General features: G+C 39.0%; 1 protein-coding gene across 19 annotated transcripts in view; it reads left to right on the forward strand.

Moving 5' to 3' along the window:
* LOC135195630 (transcription factor 12-like) overlaps positions 1 to 23,155 on the forward strand; it is a 642,011-nt gene that overhangs the window by 597,720 nt on the left and 21,136 nt on the right. For 10 of the 19 annotated variants that reach the window (XM_064221981.1, XM_064221982.1, XM_064221976.1 and 7 more), the window contains one exon: positions 221 to 265. The exons of 6 other annotated variants lie outside the window; for them this stretch is intronic. In XM_064221981.1, coding sequence (XP_064078051.1) covers positions 221 to 265 — 45 coding nt within the window. Of the gene's footprint in view, positions 1 to 220; positions 266 to 893; positions 1,358 to 23,155 lie in introns of those variants that run through there. 3 more of the 19 variants (XM_064221987.1, XM_064221990.1, XM_064221989.1) reach the window with 2 other exon arrangements.

Below are 23,155 nucleotides of genomic sequence, written 5' to 3' on the forward strand. Positions count from 1 at the left end.
CCGTCTACTTGCGCTTGTATTATTGTACTCTTGTATTAGCCGCCAATTTTACTTTTATATCATTGAAGTTATAAAATAATTATAAAGGACACCAATTTCTATGTCAGTCTTGAAAAGAATTAAATGAGGACTTTTATGGATAAATTACTTGGTTTGTTTTGTACATAAGCGTAGAATAGTCTATCAAACGTTTCTAATATCTAATATATTTTTTTTTCAGGTATGTAATGATGATGGAACGCCAGCGACCTATGGTAGGATTTTGGTAGGTGAAACTTTGTATTTCCTTAAAAAAAAAAGAGGTGAATATTCTTATTTCAGGAGAGAGAGAGAGAGAGAGAGAGAGAGAGAGAGAGAGAGAGAGAGAGAGAGAGAATCAATGCAAGATTGCTCGTAGATATTGGTGTATTATGAGGATGCGTAGAAAAGTATGGCTTTCTGTCGATGTCTTCCTTGCAAAGATTATAATCAATTCTTTGTGGTGGCTAAATGTCGACGCTTTCGTTTAAATGTCAGGTTTCCCATTTTCAGTGATGATATTAACCGGCTGTTGCACTTCCCCTCGGTGGAAGTTGCCTGAGGAGAGACGACCTCCTCCTTTTTATGCGAGACCTTAGTTAACCGAATATTACTGAGAAAATGTATTCTCTTCAATTCCGATTCACCTCCGAGAAATGGAATTGATTTCTTTTTCCACCTTAAGTTTGAAGAAGAGAATGTGTAGAGAGAATCTGTGGTGTGACTTGGTGGTGTTGAAACTGGGGGCGTGGCCACGAGCGCGTAGACCCAATAAGGACGGCGATGTGCGTCCTTTCCCCCGCCCCCTCGGCTGCCACAAGATGAGCTAAGGGTTATCTCCTCCGTGTGAGAGAGCATCACTTCCAAGTTGTTGTGTGAGTGAGTGGGCCTTAGCGTCTCCTTGTCAGGTTGTTTTGCCCTCACTTTCTCCCCTCGGCGTCATCCTCGGTGTGGGGGTGGCATACACACTAGCGAGCCTCCTACGGCGGACTCTTGGATTTACTTCTTCATCGGCGGTGTTCAAGATTCTCGAATTGACCCCCAATTTATTTGCTCCTGCTCTAGAGCCTCGGGATTGGCGAGTGAACATTTCATCGTCGACTGCCTGGACGCTACTTGGAAGTCACACGATGCTGTGACACCGTCTCGAAAAGAGTGACACGGAGACGGAGACCGGGATCGGGGGAGAGAAAGGACTGCAGAACGGCGCTCGGTGGTGTGGTGGCAGAGATCATCTCTTAAGTGGCACCAAGGGGCGAACCCATCCACAGCCATGTTCTGTCCTTATCCTTATTACAAGCCTCCTCTCGTCTACATGCCACCGCATAAGGCCTTACCGGTAAGCGTTCGTTGTGGTCCTTCATCTCTCTTGTTTGGCAAGTCGATGGAGGAAGTTGGGGGAATTTGAGCTTTCATTGTCTGCTCATTTATTATCAAGTTTCCAACTCGGCTATGAAGGAAGAATTTTTTGCGTGCGTTAGTGTATGTATATATGTATTTTATTATTGTTATTTGATATATAAATAAATATATATATATTATATATTATATATATATATATATATATTATATTTATATTTATATTTGTATATATCACGATACCCGTTTGAATTTCTGTAAGTATACACTTTATTTGCATTCCCTGGCCATTTTCTCACGCTATTGCCTGTAAGTTACATATTTCCTTGTTCTTTTAACAAGCTACCGGCCGCCGAAGAAGAAAGTGTTGTGCCCCAGTTGAACCGTAATTTCATGTGAGAGTTGGCCATAGCCATAGCGGTGTCCCCAGGTGAATTTTAAGAGGAGCGAGCATCGGTCGCGCGTCATGTTTATGTGGCGATCTGATGGCATCACCGGGTGGGTAATTTGATGGCATCTGCCCTGTGACATCGGGTGATGATTGCGTGTCGTAAGATATGCAACACAACTGGACAATTGCCGTCGGTGGCAATCGCCCTCTGGAGTTATCGCCTCTCAAAGGACATTGCGACGACGTCCAGGGATTTGGAAGTGGTCGGCCAGGGCCGTCTCCGGGTGTTCCAATTCATATGATTCAGCCTCGAAGAGATGTGGGTCGAATGGTAGCTGGATTTTAACGGACAGGTGTAAATCCCGTCAGAGACGTTGGGTTGTCGTTTGGTTTTGATAGGTAATCGATTAGCAGGTTCATTTCTGATAGGCAGGTACTAATCTATTAATGGAGGCTGAATTATTTGTTCGCGACTGCTAGGTTTTTTTTTATATTCATAATTTTTGTTCGTTTTCCCCAATTCTGTTAAATAATATTTACAGTAAAGTTTTTGTTTGCATACATGTTTAATCCAGTGTAGAAACATCACACAATTAGTGTCGAAAGTGAGCGTTTGTGGTTTGGGGACTGCAGAGTGCATCTGCACCATTAAGCAGCGACTACAGTTTGTTTGCTCAATTCAGATCATTAGCCTCATAAAGTTTGAATGATTGATAGGATAAAGTATAAGCGATTAGTCTATTAAATTCAAGGGTTGTTTTGTTTCTTACGGTTTGTGAATTGAAGTAACCTCCATTGCGTATAGTATGCTGGAAAATCGTTCTCTCCGTTTAGTCTAGTTGTCCTACCGTTATTCAAATATATACTTATTATTTATACAAGACGGTAGAGACTGATATGGACAGGGTAATTCTAATGAATAATTTCCAATTTAGACCTTCACTTAACTTGAAATATCGGCTGTTTACTCTGTTGGAGCTTGAAATTAACATTAGACCCACTAACAAATCTAGACTTTGAAAAATTCTCTCTCTCTCTCTCTCTCCAAAAGCTCATGTAATGACAGACGATGCAGCTACATAAGCGTCCTCACCATCTTCGCTGTCGTCAGCAGAAGCATCATCCCATCCCGATCATCAAAAGCATGTGGGGACTGGCCGTGGATATACAGACCACTCTTTTAATTGTTTATAATTATGTCGACAAGACGTATCGCCTTTCCCGCGCGCGATCGGATTCCCCCATCGGCCGGACGTGGTCTTCCCGCTTAGCGCCCTTATTGTGTATCGTCATCCCATTGTAGTACCTGGGTTGCTTCACGAAAGCCCCTTCCCATGATTTTGATCCTCGCCGAGTCTATCTCCCAAACAAGGGCACGATCACGTACAAAACTACTGACATCCTCACTTAACCTCGCCTCCCCCTCCTCCTCCGGGAGCAAGAGAGAGAGAGAGGGGGGTGGGGGTGACTTAGAGATCGCTAGCGATGAATGAGTCCTGCGCTCAAGTTTAATTAGGATATCGTTGTTGCACTTATCACTGAATATGTTGTTGTTTTGCAACTCGCAGCATCCGCCAACTTTGTTGACTAGGTAATTGAGGTGTGATGCTCGACACCCGCGCTAGTATTAGTTTGCTCTCTCTCTCTCTCTCTCTCTCTCTCTCTCTCTCTCTCTCTCTCTCTCTCATATTATATATATACTTGTGTATGTGTGGTTATAATATATAATAATAATAATAATATATATATATATATATATATATATATATATATATATATATATATATATATATATACACGTTTGTTCTGTCTTCTTTGCCAAGCTTCCTTTCTCGTAGTAGTCTTACATTTTTTTATTATTTTTATTTTAGGGAAGTAGCATCTTGTCTTGTTATTATAGTGGCTGTCTCATGAGAATTGTATTTTGACGGCGTTTATGCGTGCACGCATCAGGAACAAAGTAATGAGTTATTTAAAAAAATATTTTTACTCATTTTGTTATTCGCACTCAGTTTCGTTCTCGTGTTTTTCTTTTTTAAGTAGATGTTAGTACACTGTCTTACCTGCTGGATAAAAATAATTCACTTATGATGTATGAATTGGGGGGGGGGGTAGCTGCAAGTTACTGCCGATTTAGAAGTTTGTACAAGATTTCGATGAGTAGCTCTTAGCTTTTTCTTTATATATTATTCTTGAAGTTCATTATGATGCATTGGCGTAGCTTTGTACGCCCCAGGCATAATGTTTTTGGCATAAATTTGGGATGTGCAGGATTTCTGTCGTCATGTTGATGAATTAATTACTGTAGGAAAATAGAGGACAAAATTTTTATTGGGAAGGATATAATGGGGAAAAGGCGTCTTGTGTAAGTGAAATAAGGCTCCATGTTGTATCCTTGACATTAGATAACTCGAGTGATGTGCTGTCTTTCACATCACTTCAATTTCCAAAGACTTTCCCCCGGTGTGTGTGTGTGTGTGTGAGTTGTGTATGTGTGTTTTTCCGTCCCCTTTAAGCCTACTTCCATCTGGCATGTGGCAGATTTTTTGCATTGGTATGATTGGAAGCAGCAAGGACGTCGTTTGATTAATGTTATTTCGTGTATGGAATGTTTGGTGAAAGAACAAGGTAATGCAAAATACAACAGAAACTTAGTTTGCATGAGATATGTATTTTGAAAGGTCATTAATTATGTATGTGTCTATTGTAGATTTTTACGCAGTACACAGCTGTAGGAGGTGAAATTTTGGGGTTGGTATTTTTTTTTATTTGTTGAGAGAGAGAGAGAGAGGGAGGGAAGGGGGGGGGGACAATTTTCAATTAAATCGCATAATGACAAGGATATATATTAAGAAGGTAAGGGGTCATATAGTTTTATAATAGTAAGTGTAGGAAAAATAATCTCTTGTTGACCAATCCCACTATGACGTGTATTACGACACGTACAGGTTCGGTAGTTTTCTTTCTATTGATCTCGATGATTAACATATAAGGTATTTTCATTTTCTTATATCCGAAACTAACCGTTCTCAGCTGTTGCATCAAAGCATTATTTGGGTAATGTCTCGGTATTCTTAATAACTTACTTTTGATTGTTTTGGTTTGTAAAAACACACACATATATATATATGTATACATCTATACATCAATTAGAAACACAATGCAACTTTCATTTCTTGACCTGTAGCTGTTTCACGAAAAGCACGAATTTGATTCAGTTTTATTTTTGCAATGATGATAAATAGTTTTGTTCTTCAGCAGTGTATGGTTGTATGCACACTTCTCAAAAACCTGTCTGAATCATGGAGGAAGATAGGTTTGCTGAACCAGTCAATTCTTTTAATAAAGGACTTGGTCGTCTTCAAACTGCTACTTTGGGTTCAGTCTGGCAGTATTGTTTAGCAGTAGTCGGAAAGATTATTACTAAATGTTTGTATTAAATATTTGCATTGCATATTATTAGATATATGTCACTCTATATCTCATCTGAATTCAACTGACACTAACGTAGCTAGTTATATATAGATAAGAGAGTTGTATAAGCTGTTCTTAATCCAGGAAAGTGAAGATGTAGGTACTGCAGGCATCGTTTTGTAAATGCTGTTGGTATTCTCTTTCTCCTTCTCTCACAGTGCATAGTTGCTAGATGAAATTGGGTGGAGCTGCTACTGCATTAGGGAGTCTAAACATCGCCTGTGGTTGGATAGTCTTGAGGATGAGGCCCTCGTCCACCTCCTTGATAGACTCCAGATGAGAGTCTGTTCATTGAGTATTTGTATTTTCTGCCTAGATTGATTCCTTTCTTAATCGCTGAAGTCATAATGTTATCTTTAGTGATGTATGGAGGGATGTTTGGCAGTCTTGGGAAATAGGACAAGAGTCGTTTATGGTCAGGCATTTGGACGAGACGTGCGCAATGCATATTGTGTTAATAGTCTGTATATTTACAGTCACAATTGATTGCGTGAAGTAAAGGAATTGTGGCCGAAAGTAAGGGACTTTGTTTCATTGTACTGCGTTTCTGGAGTATAACGAAGACGTTCCAAGCATATAAAAGAAGTTGTAAGTCTAGTCGGCATCGGCGGTAGCTACGGTCTTCTAGGAGGAGACGGGGTAAGGCCAGGTGGGTGTAGTGGGGGCTCACACTTCGTCGTATCGGGGACTATCGACTTCGTAATGGATGACTCGTGTTCTTCAGCCACTACTCCTACACGCCTCTCATCCTCTTCTCTCTCTCTCTCTCTCTCTCTCTCTCTCTCTCTCTCTCTCTCTCTCTCTACACCATCCCATCCTACCCCTAATACTACCCTACACCCAACTTGCCATTATCACATATGTCCTTTATATACTTTTGTACCGAAACATTTAAACATAACTACGTACAGTCATTTATATAGATTTACATGATGAAATGCACGTATAATTATATGTATATTGAAAGTATACATTACGAATGCCTAGCAAGCTCAGCAAGGCATATTTGTGCTTAGGGTAGATATACTGTTAGTTTGTATGGTATGCATTAGTGCAAGAGTACTAATGTTGCGAAATGAATGAATTCTCATTGACAAGTTTCAGTCGAGTTGCGCCAGTGTACTTTTCATCCACGCATTCATGATTGCTGCTGTCCATATCTGCAAATTATACATGGTTAAAAACGAAGTCGCCTACATATGCTTCACTTTGAAATGTACTTGCAGCATATGATAAAAACTTATATGCAAGTAGATGACCAGTTAAACTTACCAGTTATATTAAAATGCAAAAACGCCTGAGGCAGATTATATATATATATATATATATATATATATATATATATATATATATGTGTGTGTGTGTGTGTGTGTGTGTGTGTGTGTATGTAAAACTTGATCACGAAATATTTAAAACGTGATGCTATGTATAAATAAAGGTAATGCCACGGAGAAAAAATGAAAAGACGAGAACTGCCGAGATCTTTGTCGGTATATTTAGTTTTATACCAAGTTATCATCTATCAATTCTCTCTCAGTCTAAAACACACGCACGTAAAGTTCCATCTCGGAATTAACAAACATGTGCTGATTAATTTGCGTCGATAATGTAAGTATCTACTTGCAGTAGATGTGGTCTCGTCATGGTAAATCGTTCAATATTAGGAGGTTTTAGTTATCATAAGAAAACAGTTATTGCATGTGTGTGTGTGTGTGTGTGTAATAACTGGCAATTGTAATATTTTATGTCAGCAGTTTAGTTCACATGAAATTTTATTTTTCTATATATAGGAGTTCCATCTTAAATATGTCATTGCGCAGTAATTTATGCTCTTGTTGTAGTCTTACGGAAGAACTTGAGCGACCTTTCCATCAGAAGACTCATATTGGTCAGAATCCCCTAAGGTGAATGAGCAAAGATGATAAAAGAAAAAAATCTGGTAATAAAATAAATAATGCTTTAAAAATGTGACAAAAATGTGCCATGGCCAGTTATATATGGTTACATTGCAGTATCCACAACCTGTAAACATTACTTAACTCTTAGAACGGGAATAAACGTTAACGCGATTATTAAGACTGGATGAGAGAAGTTCAAGGTTAATGTCTGAATTAAAAGAATTGGCAGAAATAACAAGTTGCATTATGTGTTTGGCAGTTGACTGTAAGAGGCGAGTAGTGAAGTCAATGTTTCTCAGACTTCATACTTTATCTTAACAATACGAGTGTATTGTTTGCAAAGTCAAATGTTATTCATTAACGTAAGGCTAAAACCGTGGGTATACCTAACTTGCAGAAAATATAGGAATACGTATTACTGAATGACTTGTGGCTTGGTTATTCATTTCATAATCATATTTAAATGGGCTGTTGTATTTAGAGAATATTTTTTGAGGTGGCTACCATTTTGAAAAACCTGTGACTTATATTCATACTGATGAATGGTGCGTTTTTCTAATTTGACTGTGTATGGTTGGTTTTCCTGTGCTTCAATATTATATTTTGTTTTTGTGCACTATACATTAGCGATGCATTTTGTCATTAGAATAAGTCATTGGATGTGATTGGTAAGCTATGGCCGTTTGGCTCTTTTCACCTTGAGAAAGATTAGAGTTCTTTAACTTATCTTTTGCTCTTGCATGTGTATTCTCGTCCAACACCTACAGTTGACGTGTGTGTGTTTTTTTTTTCTTCTTCTTCGGGGGCGGGTGAAAGGGGAAACCACCGGGTAAAAATGACAAAACACGTTTTATTTCGAGCTGTGTGGCTTCCTATTATTCAAAATAAGATGTATTTGTTTTAATACAGTATCTGCTATAATGAAGAAATTTTAAAGATTAGGAAAAAAATCGATGAGCAAATCCTACAATGTCGATCCTTAATTATAGTATTTTATTCCGGTTAATTTTATTACTCTACATTGAAATGTGTTAGTATGACGACAGATGCTTGTATTCGAAAGAACATTAAAAAAAATCAAACCTGAAATAATTAATCGGACGCTTTGACTTGTTGAATCAGCGGCCATGAGTGGCCCTAAATCGCAGCCCTCTGCATTCTTTCCCGAATTTGCAGTCGTTAGGCAGTTATATCTTACAGTCCAATCTGCTAATATCGAATTGGGTTTAGCAGAGTTTAAATAATCATCTTTATGATCTCCCTTATTTTATAACTGTATCTTGATCAAGTTCTCCCAAATTTTATAAATTTAATAAAAAAATATGGAACTTGATAAAAAAATGTATATAATCTATGCGTGGTTTTATTGTAGGAATAATGTGGTTTAGGTTAAGATGACTAATGTTTTACGTCAAAATCATTAAAGTGAAGTTTTCTCTTCTTATTTTCTCTAAGCTTCGATTAAAGTGAAATTTTTAGGTTCCTATTTTCTCTAGGCTACGATCATTTGCATAAAAAAACTCCTAATAGCACTGTCAATGCATTGTTCTCTAAAAATTTAAACGGAGATCAGAAACTTTGTTGTTTTGCGTTATTGATGGAATTGGTAAAGATCAGTTTTTGATTAAGCTGAGTTGTCAGGAAATCAGATGGTCTGCAAACGATACAACCCAAAATTATATATAACATCAACAAATTTATTTTTTTACTGTCAGTCGTCAGTTATCGTCATCCTGTTCTTCTGTCTCTCTCTTCGTGTGTGTGTGTGTGTGCGGAAAGCTGCCGAGTTAATTCCATATCTCGGTTCTTTCAACTCTATTTGCATTTTATCCAGTTAGATTTTTTTGTAGTTTATCTTCACGCTAGGGGATGCGGGTGCATGACCATTTTTTCCTGGGTTTAAAAGTGTGTTTGCTTGTAAAGTTTTAGATATGCACCATTGATCCGTTGTGGGTAATTTTTTTTCTTTCCAAATAAAAGTGACAGCTGGGTTGAGAAAAGGAGGATGGAAAAGACTCCTGTTAGGATCCCAAGATGGGGCTACGGATAAAGACAAGGCTAACTTACGTCCTGTGGCCAGGTTAACAGTAGAAATGCTTGTCCACAGTACAACAATACTGGCTGCGCAAGGTTTTTTATTTAGCACAATGGCGATAAGGTTCCTGTGTAGGTCGTCTTGGAGGTTATCGTGACACTTCACCCCTAAACACACAAGAACCATCTCTTTTTGTCAGTAGCATTGTTTTGCCGTTTCGCTACCTCGTGCCCCTCTCTCTCTCTCTCTCTCTCTCTCTCTCTCTCTCTCTCTCTCTCTCTCTCTCTCTCTCTCTCTCTCTCGTATTGTAAGAATATAATGACGCTCCAGCCCAAGAATTACGAGACTTAGTACCCTGAGGTACATAAACAGCTTATTCTTTTTTTCTTCTTCTTCTTTCTTTTTTGACGAGTTTATGTTGCTCTGCTTATCGTATTACTTCTTTGTATTGTAAATTTTCATCTTGGAAGTTCTGAAAACGATGTTATTTTATCCCGTGTGGTCGCTGCCATTATCATTTTGTTTTTTCTTTAATAGACAGGATTTCTCGCCAAACGGTACATGAAAGCTAAATTGTTTATGCTGTATTTCTCATCGACTGGTACATAACATAAGAACTAGAGTTTTTAAAGTTTTATTTTCAGTTGTTGCCAAGATGACGTTAAGCGGTATGCCGCATGTTTTAGTTTTCTGATTTCACATCTGTCAAGTTGATTAATGTTTAAAGCAGTTTTCGACGTGTATGTTTATAGAGAGAGAGAGAGAGAGACGAGAGAGAGAGAGAGAGAGAGAGAGAGGAATATGCAGTGAGGGAGAGGTATGGGGTTTTGTGGATGGTATAGATATGTCGAGGGCGACTTGTACAGATCGAAGGCTTCAACTGGCTGAGTATTGGACAAGGAGATTTTGCATATATCATCACTACCCTCGCAACTCCTCTATTTCCATACTGGGGAAAAGGAGCTTTTGGAACCCTTGACGGAAGATGGCGGGAGATTGCGAGGGAAAAAAACGGAAAGAAAGGGAAAGAAAGAACAAAAAGTATGTGGACTCGAAGAAACATGTAAAGCAGAGTTGGAAAGTTAAACCTCGAGGAGAAAAAAAATCGAGTGGTCAGGATGAGCAGCATAGTGTTGCAAGGCTGGCACTAACCATTGGTTTTTTATAGAGACAAGATAAGCAGAGGTATTATTTGATAATATTTAAGGAATTTATGAACATGTGGCAGGTTAACAACTCGGTCATGTCTTTTTTTCACCTCTCTCTCTCTCTCTCTCTCTCTCTCTCTCTCTCTCTCTCTCTCTCTCTCTCTCTCTCTCTCTCTCTCTCTCTCTCTGTATATGCAGTGGTTTGTCGTGATCAAGATTGCAGATCGCCTGTGAGGTTTGATTACTATGATTCAGCCCTGTCTATCTGTGATTTGCTGTTTTAGCAAGTGATTTTGAAGTAACGACGATTTTGTTAGTGAAACATTTTTCCTTTGCAAAATTTAGTTAGTGCATTTGTCAACATATGTGACGGAATTTATCTCAGTAATATTTGTCAACATATGTGACGGAATTTATCTTAGTATATTTGCTAAAAAATGTAATGGAGTTTATCTTAGTATATATGTTAGCATATATGACGGAATGTATCTTTTATCACAGTCATATGTGATTCGTGTTTCTTAAAAGTTTTGACCTATGGGTGGCGTGATTGCTTGTGAAATGTTACGTAATTTGTCTTCAGTCGTTTTTATTTATAGCATTTATTTTGCTTTGGTACATTTCTTGAGTAACGCCTTGTGAAGGGCGAGATAAGGTTGATTGTGTGTGAGAGAGCATGTTTTCCTGTTTCATTTTAGTCCCTGGGCTAGCCCTGGTCACTTGGGTCGATGGCAATGAATAAAAGAACGACTTGGAAATATGGCCCCAGATCCCCCGATATTTGGGATGCCGAGGCCAGAACTGCTGAGCTCTCTCTCTCTCTCTCTCTCTCTCTCTCTCTCTCTTCTCTCTCTCTCTCTCTCTCTCTCTCATATAATTGGTGTTTCTGACTTGTTGTTATCTCTTCATGATGAAATTACAGTTACGATTGCATCGTTAGTTTTCGTAATTTCAATTTAATGTTTGTCTTCAAGGTCAGTGAAAGTTTCAGATCTCCCAATCTCGCCCGTTGAGCTACTTTCATTCTTTTCCAAAAAAAAAAAAAAGGGGGATCCTTTTTAGAGGATGCTTCCTAGTATAAAATTTTGAATATTCATTTCCCTCTTGAATAATATTGAATTGACGAGAGTATGCCATATACTTTTCAATAGGTGCATTGTCAGTCATGATAGGTAACGTTTCTCAGAATATGAAATAAAATCGAATAAGCATAAGTGGTCTTTCGCCTCACTGATATTTTGGGGTAAGGAGTATCATGGTGACGATGGTCAGTGTGGTCGAGACGCTGGATTGCAATTCTAATTCATTCAAAGTAGTTTATTCTTAATGATTTTTATCTTGTAAGTTACCATGTATGAAACAGAATCGAAATTTATATACGTAGACGTTAGAAGCATACAAAAAGTGTTAGTTTTCGAATTTAGCACCAAAAGAAATTTCCCGAATTGCCTTCTGTTATTTTCTCTTAAAGATAGAAACCAGTGGATAATGGAAGTTCTTATCCACTTAATCTTTGGCAAATAATGAATTCAGTTACTCATTGGGAATCCATCCCAATGTATCATCAGTCACTGATTTTAGTGCAGTGGTGTCCTTTTCGTGTCCCCTTTTGTACGTTATATAATTTTAGTAGCGGAAAATGCTTTTGATCTCTCTAAACGAAACTGTGGGTGTGATTGACGAGAATTTATAAGATTTTGAATATCTTGCATGTTGAAAACCGGCTTTGAAACTCTCTCTCTCTCTCTCTCTCTCTCTCTCTCTCTCTCTCTCTCTCTCTCTCTCTCTCTCTCTCTCTCTCTCTCAAAATTTTCGCCAAGTGACCATATGAAGTTGTCATATCCCATCTTTTTTTTATAATTTTACTTTAAAAGATGGGCAGCAAAGCCGCCTTTTGACGCTCTAGCGAGAAGGTATGGTCCTGATTGGGAGAACATTGTTATTCGATCAGTGATGTCTATTTGTAAAGGCCTTTAATTGTGGCTGTGGGATGAATATTACCGATGGGTAATTCAGTCTCTTTCCTCCCTCTAGTCTTGCTCGCTGATCATTATTTCATTTTAATTCAGTGAACTATTTCATTAACGTGAACTCCGGGGTATTCATACGCAACGTTACGCACTGCTACTCTTCATTTCACTTGATAATGCATCTTCCAATTAACTTTTAACATCTCTCTTATGGGTATTTATGAAGAGGGGCTGCCATGCTAATTTGTACGTGTCGTCTGCATGTAGATGTAATGTCTGATTGTCCTCGTGCCCTCCACTATATGTCTTGCCTGCCGCTAAAGAAGGAAGGGAAATTGTTATTCCCGCTTGACTGCTGCTTCGTTTAAGCAATTAGAATGTTTATGCATCAGTGGATTAAGTATTTTTCACTGCACATTCGATGATGATGTAATGGAAAACATCAGGAGGGTGCAACTCCTCGTATTAAAATAGCTTTCCTTCTATCGTCGAGACATTTTTAGCGACCGCGCTGCAGACAGCCTGGTTGAATTACTTTTGGAACACATCGCCTTTTTATTTAGATGCATGTAATGTTATGGAAATCGAGACTGGCAAGCAGTCTGAAATTTGAATGGCAACTCTTAGGAAAATATTGCTCGCTGTGGTTGTACTGACTCCCTATCGAATGCAATTTTGACCTGATTATTTTGAAATAACATTTGTTAATGCAGGGAAATAACATTTGTTAATGCATGGAAACACGGGCACTGACTCAAATATTTTAGATGAGAAAGAAGTAAATATCTTCGTGATTAATATGCTGATTTTTCATGAATTTGAGTCACAATGTCCCTGGTCATTGACCCAGGAGAAATCGCCCAAATCACCTTAATTTATAAATCAAAATAATTCAGTTGAATAAACCGGGTCTTCATTTTTTTTTTTTCTTTTTTTATCTCCGATGTTCATAGTCATCTTCCGCCTTCTATTAAAGTTTTACCAGATTTTAGCACGAATCCCTCCGAGTGTGGCCTTCTGGAATCATGCGTTGCAAGGCTTTTAGGACATATAGTGTCTCTGAAATCTGGGTCCCTTGAAGGACGTGTAATATTGGAAGTTGGAGGAAACCGGTCACTCGCTTTATGTTGTAATGACTATCAGCAGTATTATCCATCCACTCGCTAATTTCATACAAATTTACATAGAATGTCAACACTAAAATTGTCCTTATTTCAGAATCGCCGAAGAGATCAAATCTATTAAAAAATTTAAAGAATGGAGTTAGCTCTAAAATAACTGAATAGTCGCATTTAGATCTCGGTATTTATTTTGGTTTTATATTTTGTGTGTGTGTGTGTGTGTGTGTGTGTGTGTGTCGTGGTGCTTTGATGGTGTTATTCATTGTTTGAATTTACCTTTTCTCTGTTATTGTCATTGAGCAAAAATCATCATGTTCAAGAAGATTGTATGCAGGCTTTTTTTCCAAACAAGGTTCATTCCCTTCTGATTTTGAACTACTACGGTCCTTATTTTTATTATTATTTTATTTAATCATGTTTCCACTTCAGCCTTAAACCCATTTGTCGCTTAAAGATGATGAGACTTGCTTTTGCATCAAGGGTATCGTTTGACAGTCTTGGTTTATGGCATTTTATTGATTGATATAATGATAAGTACAGTACCATTTCAAGATAACCTTAGAGTCAGACTGAACGATACTGAGAGAGATCTGAATAACTATGAGCAGTATTGTGAGTTTGTTTGTGCATCTTTCTCTTTTTAATCCGGTTTTATGATTAAAGATATTGCAGGTAACAAAGACGTATTTAAATAGAAAGCAGTTATGTGAAGTTTGTTTATGCACTTTTCATAATCAAGTCTTTGAAATGAATAGTATAAAAAAAGACAAAGACGTATTCATAAAACAAACTCTTAGCCTTCAGAATTTGTATAAACGACTAGAGCGCCATCTTCCTTTATCCTAAAACTTTTGTCGTTTAGCGTATTAATGTTCTACTGTTTTTTCGCTGTTTCCATTTATTTCCCTCAGTATATATTTGTTCATCTCCCACGACGGAATTGAAAAATGACTTTTATGAATAAAATGTTCCGCGTCGTTCTTTCATGCATGTACCCGAGCGTTCGTATACGTCTGGAATACGTATGTATGATGTGCTGGGCACGTGCTGTTAGGTTATAGGTGTGGGCAGAATCAGTGGCGGTAGTGGTGGTGGTGCATCACTAACCATGGCGCTACACAAAGAACGATATGGAAATTACTGGGAGGGCGGCGGCCTTTGAAGCGGTGTGGTGCGCTCCCTTGGCACCCGTGCTGTTAGCTGAGTTAGCGCCACCCCCTCCCTTCTGACATCCTTCCCCCTAAGACCCCCATCACGCACATACCCTGGGCCAGAACCAGAGCAGGGCCCCTCCCCCCACCTATCTCCTGACAACATGCCTGCCACCTACCTACCTACTACCTACATTGTCAGCACCACTACTAATACTTTCTGCTGCATGAGAGAGAGAGAGAGAAAGGGGAGGGAGATGAGTTGACTTTCACGATCACGTTTAACATTGTCATTTCTCACAGTAAATAATATCTAGACATCTCAAGCTTCCCCAGTCTCACGAGGTTGCTAAAAAGAGTGAAAAGAATGTTTCAGATCCACTTTTGATTCCTAGTTCACGTTTATATCTTTTTTTTCTTGTGGCCAATCCGCACCTTTCATGGTGGTGCTTCCTTTCGATTTACAGTTATCCTCTGTATTTCCAGAACTGGAACGATAACGCGCCCTATGAAGGAATTTCCTCTGGGCGAATTGCCTTCCAGAGACGTGGTGCCTCTTCATAAACCTTGTACAGAAACTCTAGTGAATTTTTTTTATTCCACATTTGAGTGGAATGTATCACATTGAGTAGCAATGCTTATTAGAATGAATCAGAGAAAAATCATGAAAATGCTCTCTCTCCTCTCTCTCTCGCTCTCTCTTCTCTCTCTCTCTCTCTCTCTCTATATATGTATATATATACATATATATATATCATATATATATATATATATATATATCTATATATATATGTATATATCTGTGTGTGTGTGTGTAATGCCTAAGAAAAAATTCTTGGATTTTTTATATATTAATTTTGCATCAGTTTGATTACCTATTATCGTAAAGGAATAGTAGGGAGCTGATCACTCTGTTCCTGTAAAACACGATTGTAGGATGTTGCTTCTCTGGAGCTAGTTTACATTTTGTGGCCCTACAGATTGAATTAATTGGCTCTCTTGTGTTTTCAAATGTGATTGAGAATTTCATTCACTATAGCTTGTAGTCAGGTAGACTGTAGTCTTAAGGACTGGTCTTTTTCTTGGCAATAATGAAAGATAGTCTCTTTCTCTCTTTTCTCCCTCTCTCTCTCTCTCTTTCTCTCTGTCTCTCTCTCTGATGATTTTATGATGACCCCAGCCTGGACGCAGCCTCTCTCATATTGCGCTTTTTCTGCCGCTGTCCGGTCGTTGGTGGTAGTTGGGTAAAGGGAGGGGTTTTGGGGAGACCTCTGGCGGTTAGAGAAGATGGTTAGTGACCAAAATATACAAACCCCCCCCCCCCCCCCCCCCCCCCCCCCCCCCCCCCCCCCCACACCCCCCCCCCCCCTCCCCCCCCCCCCCCCCCCTCTCCCATCCTCTTTCGAACGTACTGATGATAGTGGAATTTGGAATAAAACGATCCAATAAAATCCCTCAGATAGTGATATGTTCCCTTCATTGTGTACTTTTCGGCTATCAGTTTTTGTGGAAAAATCGAGATAGTTGGCTGAAAAAAAAAAATGCTTCAGCATCTTTGAGAAGCCTTGGCGTATATATATATATATATATATATATATATATATATATATATATATAGATATATATATACCCATATATATATATTTCAATATATATACCATTATAGTACCTTCACATTCCAGCTTCTTAGGGGATGGAGCGTTGGTCGGCTATCTGAAAAGTGTCCTTAGTCCTTTTACATATTTCATTACTCCAGACAGACGCTTGAACTTTTTCAGCCTTAATTCTTTAACAAGTTTCACATTTGTCATATCTGGACTTTTATTTTAGCGCATCGAGAACTTGCACAGGTAAGAAAAAAAAAAAAATCTTAGATATGTGAAAGAACCCTAAAAGAATTTGTCAGTATTAAAGGAAATTATCAGTATACTATATTCATAAAACTTATCATGGCATCAACAACAAATGATTGATTGTGAGTTATCTGGCGTCACAACTATCAGGGTCACTGACGCAGAGATGGCATCAGTGTGATGACAAGAACAGAAGGGTGGAGTGGGAGTATGACACTGAGGAAACGATTTAATACCTTAAATATTAACACCTTAAGTCGCGAACGAACTTGTCGCTTAAATCTTTCGTCTTTAAATTTCTGGCACAGTTTGTGTGTATGAGTGAAGGCAGAAAGAAAAAGCGAGCAGTGAGTACATTCGTTTTTTCAACTCCCGTTGGTAAAGAAAATCGTGGATTTTCGGTGTATTCATGTAGAAAGTGAAATATGTGGCAGTGCACCTCGAACACCACAAAATTTGATTGGTTATTCCAACTGACATTTACATTTCAGCCCAAATCTTTTCTACATTCACTTCCACAAAGGTTAAGAAGCGTCTAGCATCACGATTGCTCTTGAAACTTTGATCATGTGATTGGATCTCTCTCTCTCTCTCTCTCTCTCTCTCTCTTCTCTCTCTCTCTCTCTCTCTCTCTCTCTCTCTCTCTGGGGGTTCTTAGAAAATCTATTCAAGTGTATCTTTCTTTTCTATATATACACACACACACACACACACATATATATATATATATATATATATATATATATATATATTATATATATATATATATGTGTGTGTGTGTGTGTGTGTGTGTGTGTGTGTGTGTGTGTGTGCTGGCGCGCGCGCGTGATGTACGATGTGCTTGTGTGTGCATATACACACATACATACACGGGGACAGTTATCGTTGGAGTAATTTTAAAGTTCGAGTTTGAAATACTATACATGTACTGACTCCAGAAGTTAGAAACCTCCAGTTAATCTAGAATAGTTTTTGCAGTTCTATTCTAATTTTAACATTTGTGTGTCAAAAACATTTTCCGTTTGCTGTCAGCCCAGAAGCAACGTTCCTTTCAATAAAATATCTTCATTTCATTGAATGAAGTGTCGTATAATTAGACAGTTACTTTGTTATGTAAATGACGGAGTTACAAGGGTCACCTCGAGGTCAGAAGAGGGCAGGGAAGGGCAGCGAGCTTTGGCGCCAGGCTTTTGTAAGAAAGATGTAAATTTCCGTCGCGGCAGAGTAGCTGAGGGTAAGGGTTATCTGGGACAGCATCATCTACACTCAGACCTCGTATCGAATGGAATGGATAAGTTGCATAATTAGGATCCTCGATAGATAAAGATCAAGTCGCCATTGAAAGGTCTCTTAGCTATGCTTGACCATTCTGTACTAATTAGTTTTGTGGATTTAGTCGAAGTTGATCCCCCCCCCTCTCTCTCTCTCTCTCTCTCTCTCTCTCTCTCTCTCTCTCTCTCTCTCTCTCTCTCTCAAGATCTTCAAAGATTAGTTTTTGGTATGATTGTTGTTGTAAACACGGCGAAATAATAGTTTTTGATAGATAAGGAAAGTAGGTGAAGTGGGAGGACAGATCATTCAGAAAGGGACGGAAGCAACGGTAGATGGAGAAAGGATTAATGAGGCTGGATCTTTCGGATATTGAGGAACATGTTCTCGTAGAAATTAATGAAAGACTTGGAAAAAGTCAAGATAGTGGGCTGGCCGATTAAAGTTTGGAAGTCCATAAGCTGTTGCGAAAGTCAGTCTAATACCATCGATAAGATAAGTCTGTTATGGTTTGTATTCCTGTTTAGGAATGAATGGTATCATGGCATTGAAACTGTATCTAAGGGATCTTGTAGATTTGAAAGGATAGCTTTAAGAAGAGTCTTTAGGAGTTGAATGGCAGGATAGTTAGCAGTGATACCGTAAAGGATATTAAGCGAGATTTTAGTGAAAGGAGACTGAGACGGCTTGGACTTCTCTTTTGCACAGTGAAGAGTTGGAAGACCCAGCCTGCTTGGATGAGAACAGTGGGAAGGGAGGCAGAAGACTGGAGAATTGTGGAAGATAAATCACAGATAAGACATGAGTGGCGGAATTTCACCGAGACCCCTTGCGAGGAATATACCATAATAGGGTACAGGGTGATGACCCCAATGCATGCCCTCATATTAGTCGGCGGAAACAGCGAGGTTCCTAAAGTAGCAGATTCATTAAATGTAAATTTATATAAGTTATTTGGACTTTGGTGAAAAAAACTCATACTGGTGTGAGTTTGGGTTTTTTTCCTCGTGAATAATTTTATCCTCATGTGAGTTTAGGTTTTTCCTGGTGAAAAAATTTATACTCATGTGAGTTTTGGTGTTTTCTTTGGCTACGACCCTGCATTCACTTGTTTCAACTATTGAACGTCAACGTTGAGATTCGTTGTCTGTATATTATAGAGGCCTCAAATAGAACTTTTCCTAATATATCACGAAGCATTTTGAAAGAATTTATTTAACCTTAGCAATATAAAAAGATGTTAACTTCAAACTAATAGGAGTCTCAAAGAGGAACCGTAAAAAACTGTTTCTCGTTTATCAGTGCAATTGGGATCATTTATATATTGATATAAGCAGTACTTTTTACCAGGCAAAGATTTCAATTTTTCACACCATCCATGTTCAGGAGTACTTTCTATATTGTAAGATCTGCACAAGCTTTCATTTTAATTATTGGTAAGACCAGTCACTTGATACCAAGAAAAATATAAATATTCTTCATATAAATGAAAGTGTTGGAATTGTGTAAAGTATAAAAAAATACTCCTAAGTAAACTTTAAGGAACTCTAAACGAGTAGGAGACAATGTCAGGGAATGACTTAACAATAAACGCATTACGGCAGAATTGCAAATATAGGTTATAGTGAAAGATTTGTTCCGTTGCTCGGCGTTATCACAGTATTTTCAAATGAGATAAAGTTTCGTGGAAGAAGTCGAATATGACAACTTAATTTAGATTTAGAAAATTGAACTTTGCTTCTAATTTAGTATCTTCTCTTTGATAAAGCTCTGTGTGTGTGTGCGCGTGCGCGCGTGCGCGCGTCAGCTGATTCGTTTTATTCAAGCGCTGATGAGCAGTGTTTAACTGCTATATCGTAATGATAAATACTCTCATTTGGGAGATACGAATGTGTACATTTCATTCGATTGAAAAGAGCAAATAAATAACGAATGACATCGAGAGAGAGAGAGAAAAGCGGATCCATCTTATGCGCATTGGAGAAGCTACGTGTCATGAAGAATTCATGACTGCATGGAGATAGGGAGAGGCAGAAGAAAAAGGAGGGAAGGGGTGGAGGTGGGGAAGGGGAAGGAGGAATAGGAACAGCAGCAGCTCGTTGACGTTGTTGCATTATGTACGTCACTCACCTCTATCAAAGGTTAATGTGACTGTGCGTTACCGTCTTCCTTCCTTCCTTATGTCGTTGTCGCCTTTTTTATCAACTCCCAAGTCACTCTTTTGGTAACATTGTTGTTTACTGTGAAGTTTCTTTCTTCTTCTTCTTGTTCTTCTTCTGGAGATTCACGTGCCATTTTTGACATCTGTAATTACGCTAAGCGATCTTCTCTCGACGTGCGATCCATACGGGAGCCTGTTTGATGTTTCTTCTCTTTTCTATATGGAAGAATTTGATATATTTTTCAGGATATCAGATATAACCTATAGTCAAACGCCGAGTATCTCTCAGAGTTGCGATTTTTTTTTTTTAATTGTTTCTGTGTCAGATGAAATCATGGTAGTTTAGAAAAGACAATTCATCTGCCGTGTGTTTCGTCCATGCCAGTTGTATTTTCCCTGTATTCAACGTACAAACATACACGCCATCTTCTTGCCACCATTGTTGTGCGCGGAGACACGTCTTTTGCTTCTCTCTCTCTCTCTCTCTCTCTCTCTCTCTCTCTCTCTCTCTCTCCTATTTTATATTTTATTTGTTACTTATATTTATCTATTTTTATTTTTATCTTTTATTTTTTGTATGGGAGCATTGTGTATGACTCGTAATAGTGTATTTTACCGTTTTTTTCTTTTGGTTTGATGGATATGCTTAGAGTTTTACACACATACGTGGTTGTGTGTGTGTGGGCGCGCGTGTATGTATATATATATATATATATGTGTGTGTGTGTGTGTGTGTGTGTGTGTGTGTGTGTATATGAGAGAGAGAGAGTGAGAGAGAGGTGGGTGGGTGGCTGTGGGTTTTCGTGTTCCCCTTCCTGGCCCTTGGATAGCAGTAATGGGTGGGCGTCATCGGATATTGGCGGGTTATTACCCTGGCCGGGAGCTGCGAGATGGGGGAAGAGCTCGCGTCGGTGGAAATACGGCATGAGTGCGCTTTATGAATCTCGACTCTCGTAAAAATTTCCCTCACTCTTTTTGCCATTTGAAATGCATTCGCCAGGTTGATGTCTAACAGTCTAATAATAGTCAGATTGCGTCTCTTAAGTACAGACGTTCCTTCTTTGTGCGCGACTCATCTAGGAGAAAGTGCGATGCTGTGCGCTACAATGATAATGATGAGATATTGTCTTTTCATCTACAAAACTTCTATCGTTTTGACGAAGGTTTTATAGTAAACTAAGATTCTCTCTCTCTCTCTCTCTCTCTCTCTCTCTCTCTCTCTCTCGTTGTCATGATTAGATGATTTGGGGCAAGTTTGAACGTGGATTAATTTGGGTTTTAAGCGCCGAAGCTATGTTTACACCCGCCCATTTATCGGTCGTATTAAGTAATTTTCTTGAGTGCACTCTTCATATTCAGCTACGCGAAATTATCTTCTCAACTTAATGAAAAGCCATAGAGTAACACGGGGGGCGACAAGGGATGATTTTCATCGGGGAGAGAGTGGCAAGATGAACCTTAGCGACGGATAGGGTTACGTCCCTCTTGTCGCTTTCTTGATGTCCGGTCTGGCACTTCCTAGCTTTATGAGTGTCCATTTATTATTTACTCCCAGTTTATAGCTTCAATAAGTCTCATATTAAAGTCACCGCAGTTGGTTTTCGGAGTCTCTCGTATTGTTTCGTAGGAGGAAAACACGGGGAGAAGCTCGGGGATACGGTGAGGGGGCCGGAGGGGAATTGGGGGCCAGGGGGGAGGGGGTTGTGGGCAAGTGGAGTGGGAGAGGTTCTTTCTTCCTGTCTCCTACTGTGGAGAGCGTTGTGTCTAGTGTCTTTGGAGGAAGTTTTTGTTTTACGTTGTGTTGAGTAGACGGTAGTATTGCATGTTATAAAAAAAACATTTTGGCAGTGAGTTTGATTTGAGTGCTCTAGAGGACCATCCATAATGAGTATATTATAGCGTATATTGAAAGTGTAGACTCTCTCTCTCCCCAATCCTATCGCTTCCCATGACAGCTCTGACGCCTGATGTTATGAATTGCGTTTTATATGCGGTTCTGCAAATTCACTATTGTGTTCGCTCTTTTCAGATAATTTAACTTAGATGTTTGTACCTCGATTGGGTCCTCTGGCTGCTTTTCATTCTAATACAGATCATCGTCGTTTCACTCATTTCACCCAGGAATGGGACCACGAAACCCACATCCACCCACCCATTTCTCTCTCTCTCTCTCTCTCTCTCTCTCTCTGGGTGGTAAAGCAACTGTACTACTTTTATTTTAAAGAATCATATAACGTACACGCGCGTCTTTGTGAAATCTTTGGATATTAGTGTCTTTGAAAAATTACGAACATTCCTTGATATGATTCATGTAAATATTAAGCTGCAGTGTTACCTGGTCCCAATTATCCGATGAATATGATTCTTTGTTGAGGGCGACCGATGACCCAATCTCTGAAAATATCTACTGTTCGAGTAATTGCGATGGTACTAAGTTCATCTTTTTCCTTGTCCATATTCTCCTCCTGCTTTCCCCCAGCCCTACCCCCTCCCCCTTTTTTCTCTTGAAGACAAGAGAGGGTTTGGGACGGCGTGGAGGAGGGAGGATTGGGAACAGCAGAACCATTGGCTTTGCCCATTATTGGATGAGGAGGCGTTGGGCGGCCGTGGCTACATTATTGGGTTTGCTGCTGGCCCTCCGACGCGATAAGTGATATTAGCCGATATTACCTTCCTGACATCCTCCCCTCCCCCCCCCCTCCCCCCCCTCTCATCCTACCCCTTCAGCTACTTTCTTTATACGTACGTTACTCTTTCGTTGCACCTCGGAGATCTTGATCGAGCTCGATATCCCGAATGTGAATGTCATACTCAAGGTTATTGGCCTATTTATTTATTATTCTGTATCGCGTGGTCACTTATTTGTTTGTATACTATACATATACATATACGTATATAGTAGTCACCTGTTGTGTGGTATGAAATACCTGTAGGAAATAGTAACGAAATTTTTTGTTCGTGTTATTGGTATTACTTAGTTGATATTACTTCAGCATCTTTTGACTTTGACGTAATGATTGACCAAGTTGTTTGCAGTGTGCCAGAGAATATTATCTTCACATGGATCGTTATACTGGGGCACTTTCGTGGATGAGTGAATTTGTGATTGTCTTGGATACGTTATTTGCATGTTGGGAGATGTATTAGGTCTATGTTTTCCCTTTACTATTTTTGTGTATGTAATTATTACTGGAAGTTGTAGGCCGTTAGTACGATAAAAATGGGCGCATTTTATTCTAGGAATTATTGATTGTTACTTTACTGTTTACAACTATGTAGAGAGATGACTAGATCAGTCACTGTGTCA

The sequence above is a fragment of the Macrobrachium nipponense genome, chromosome 16, assembly GCF_015104395.2.
Source record: "Macrobrachium nipponense isolate FS-2020 chromosome 16, ASM1510439v2, whole genome shotgun sequence".
NCBI lineage: Eukaryota > Metazoa > Arthropoda > Malacostraca > Decapoda > Palaemonidae > Macrobrachium > Macrobrachium nipponense.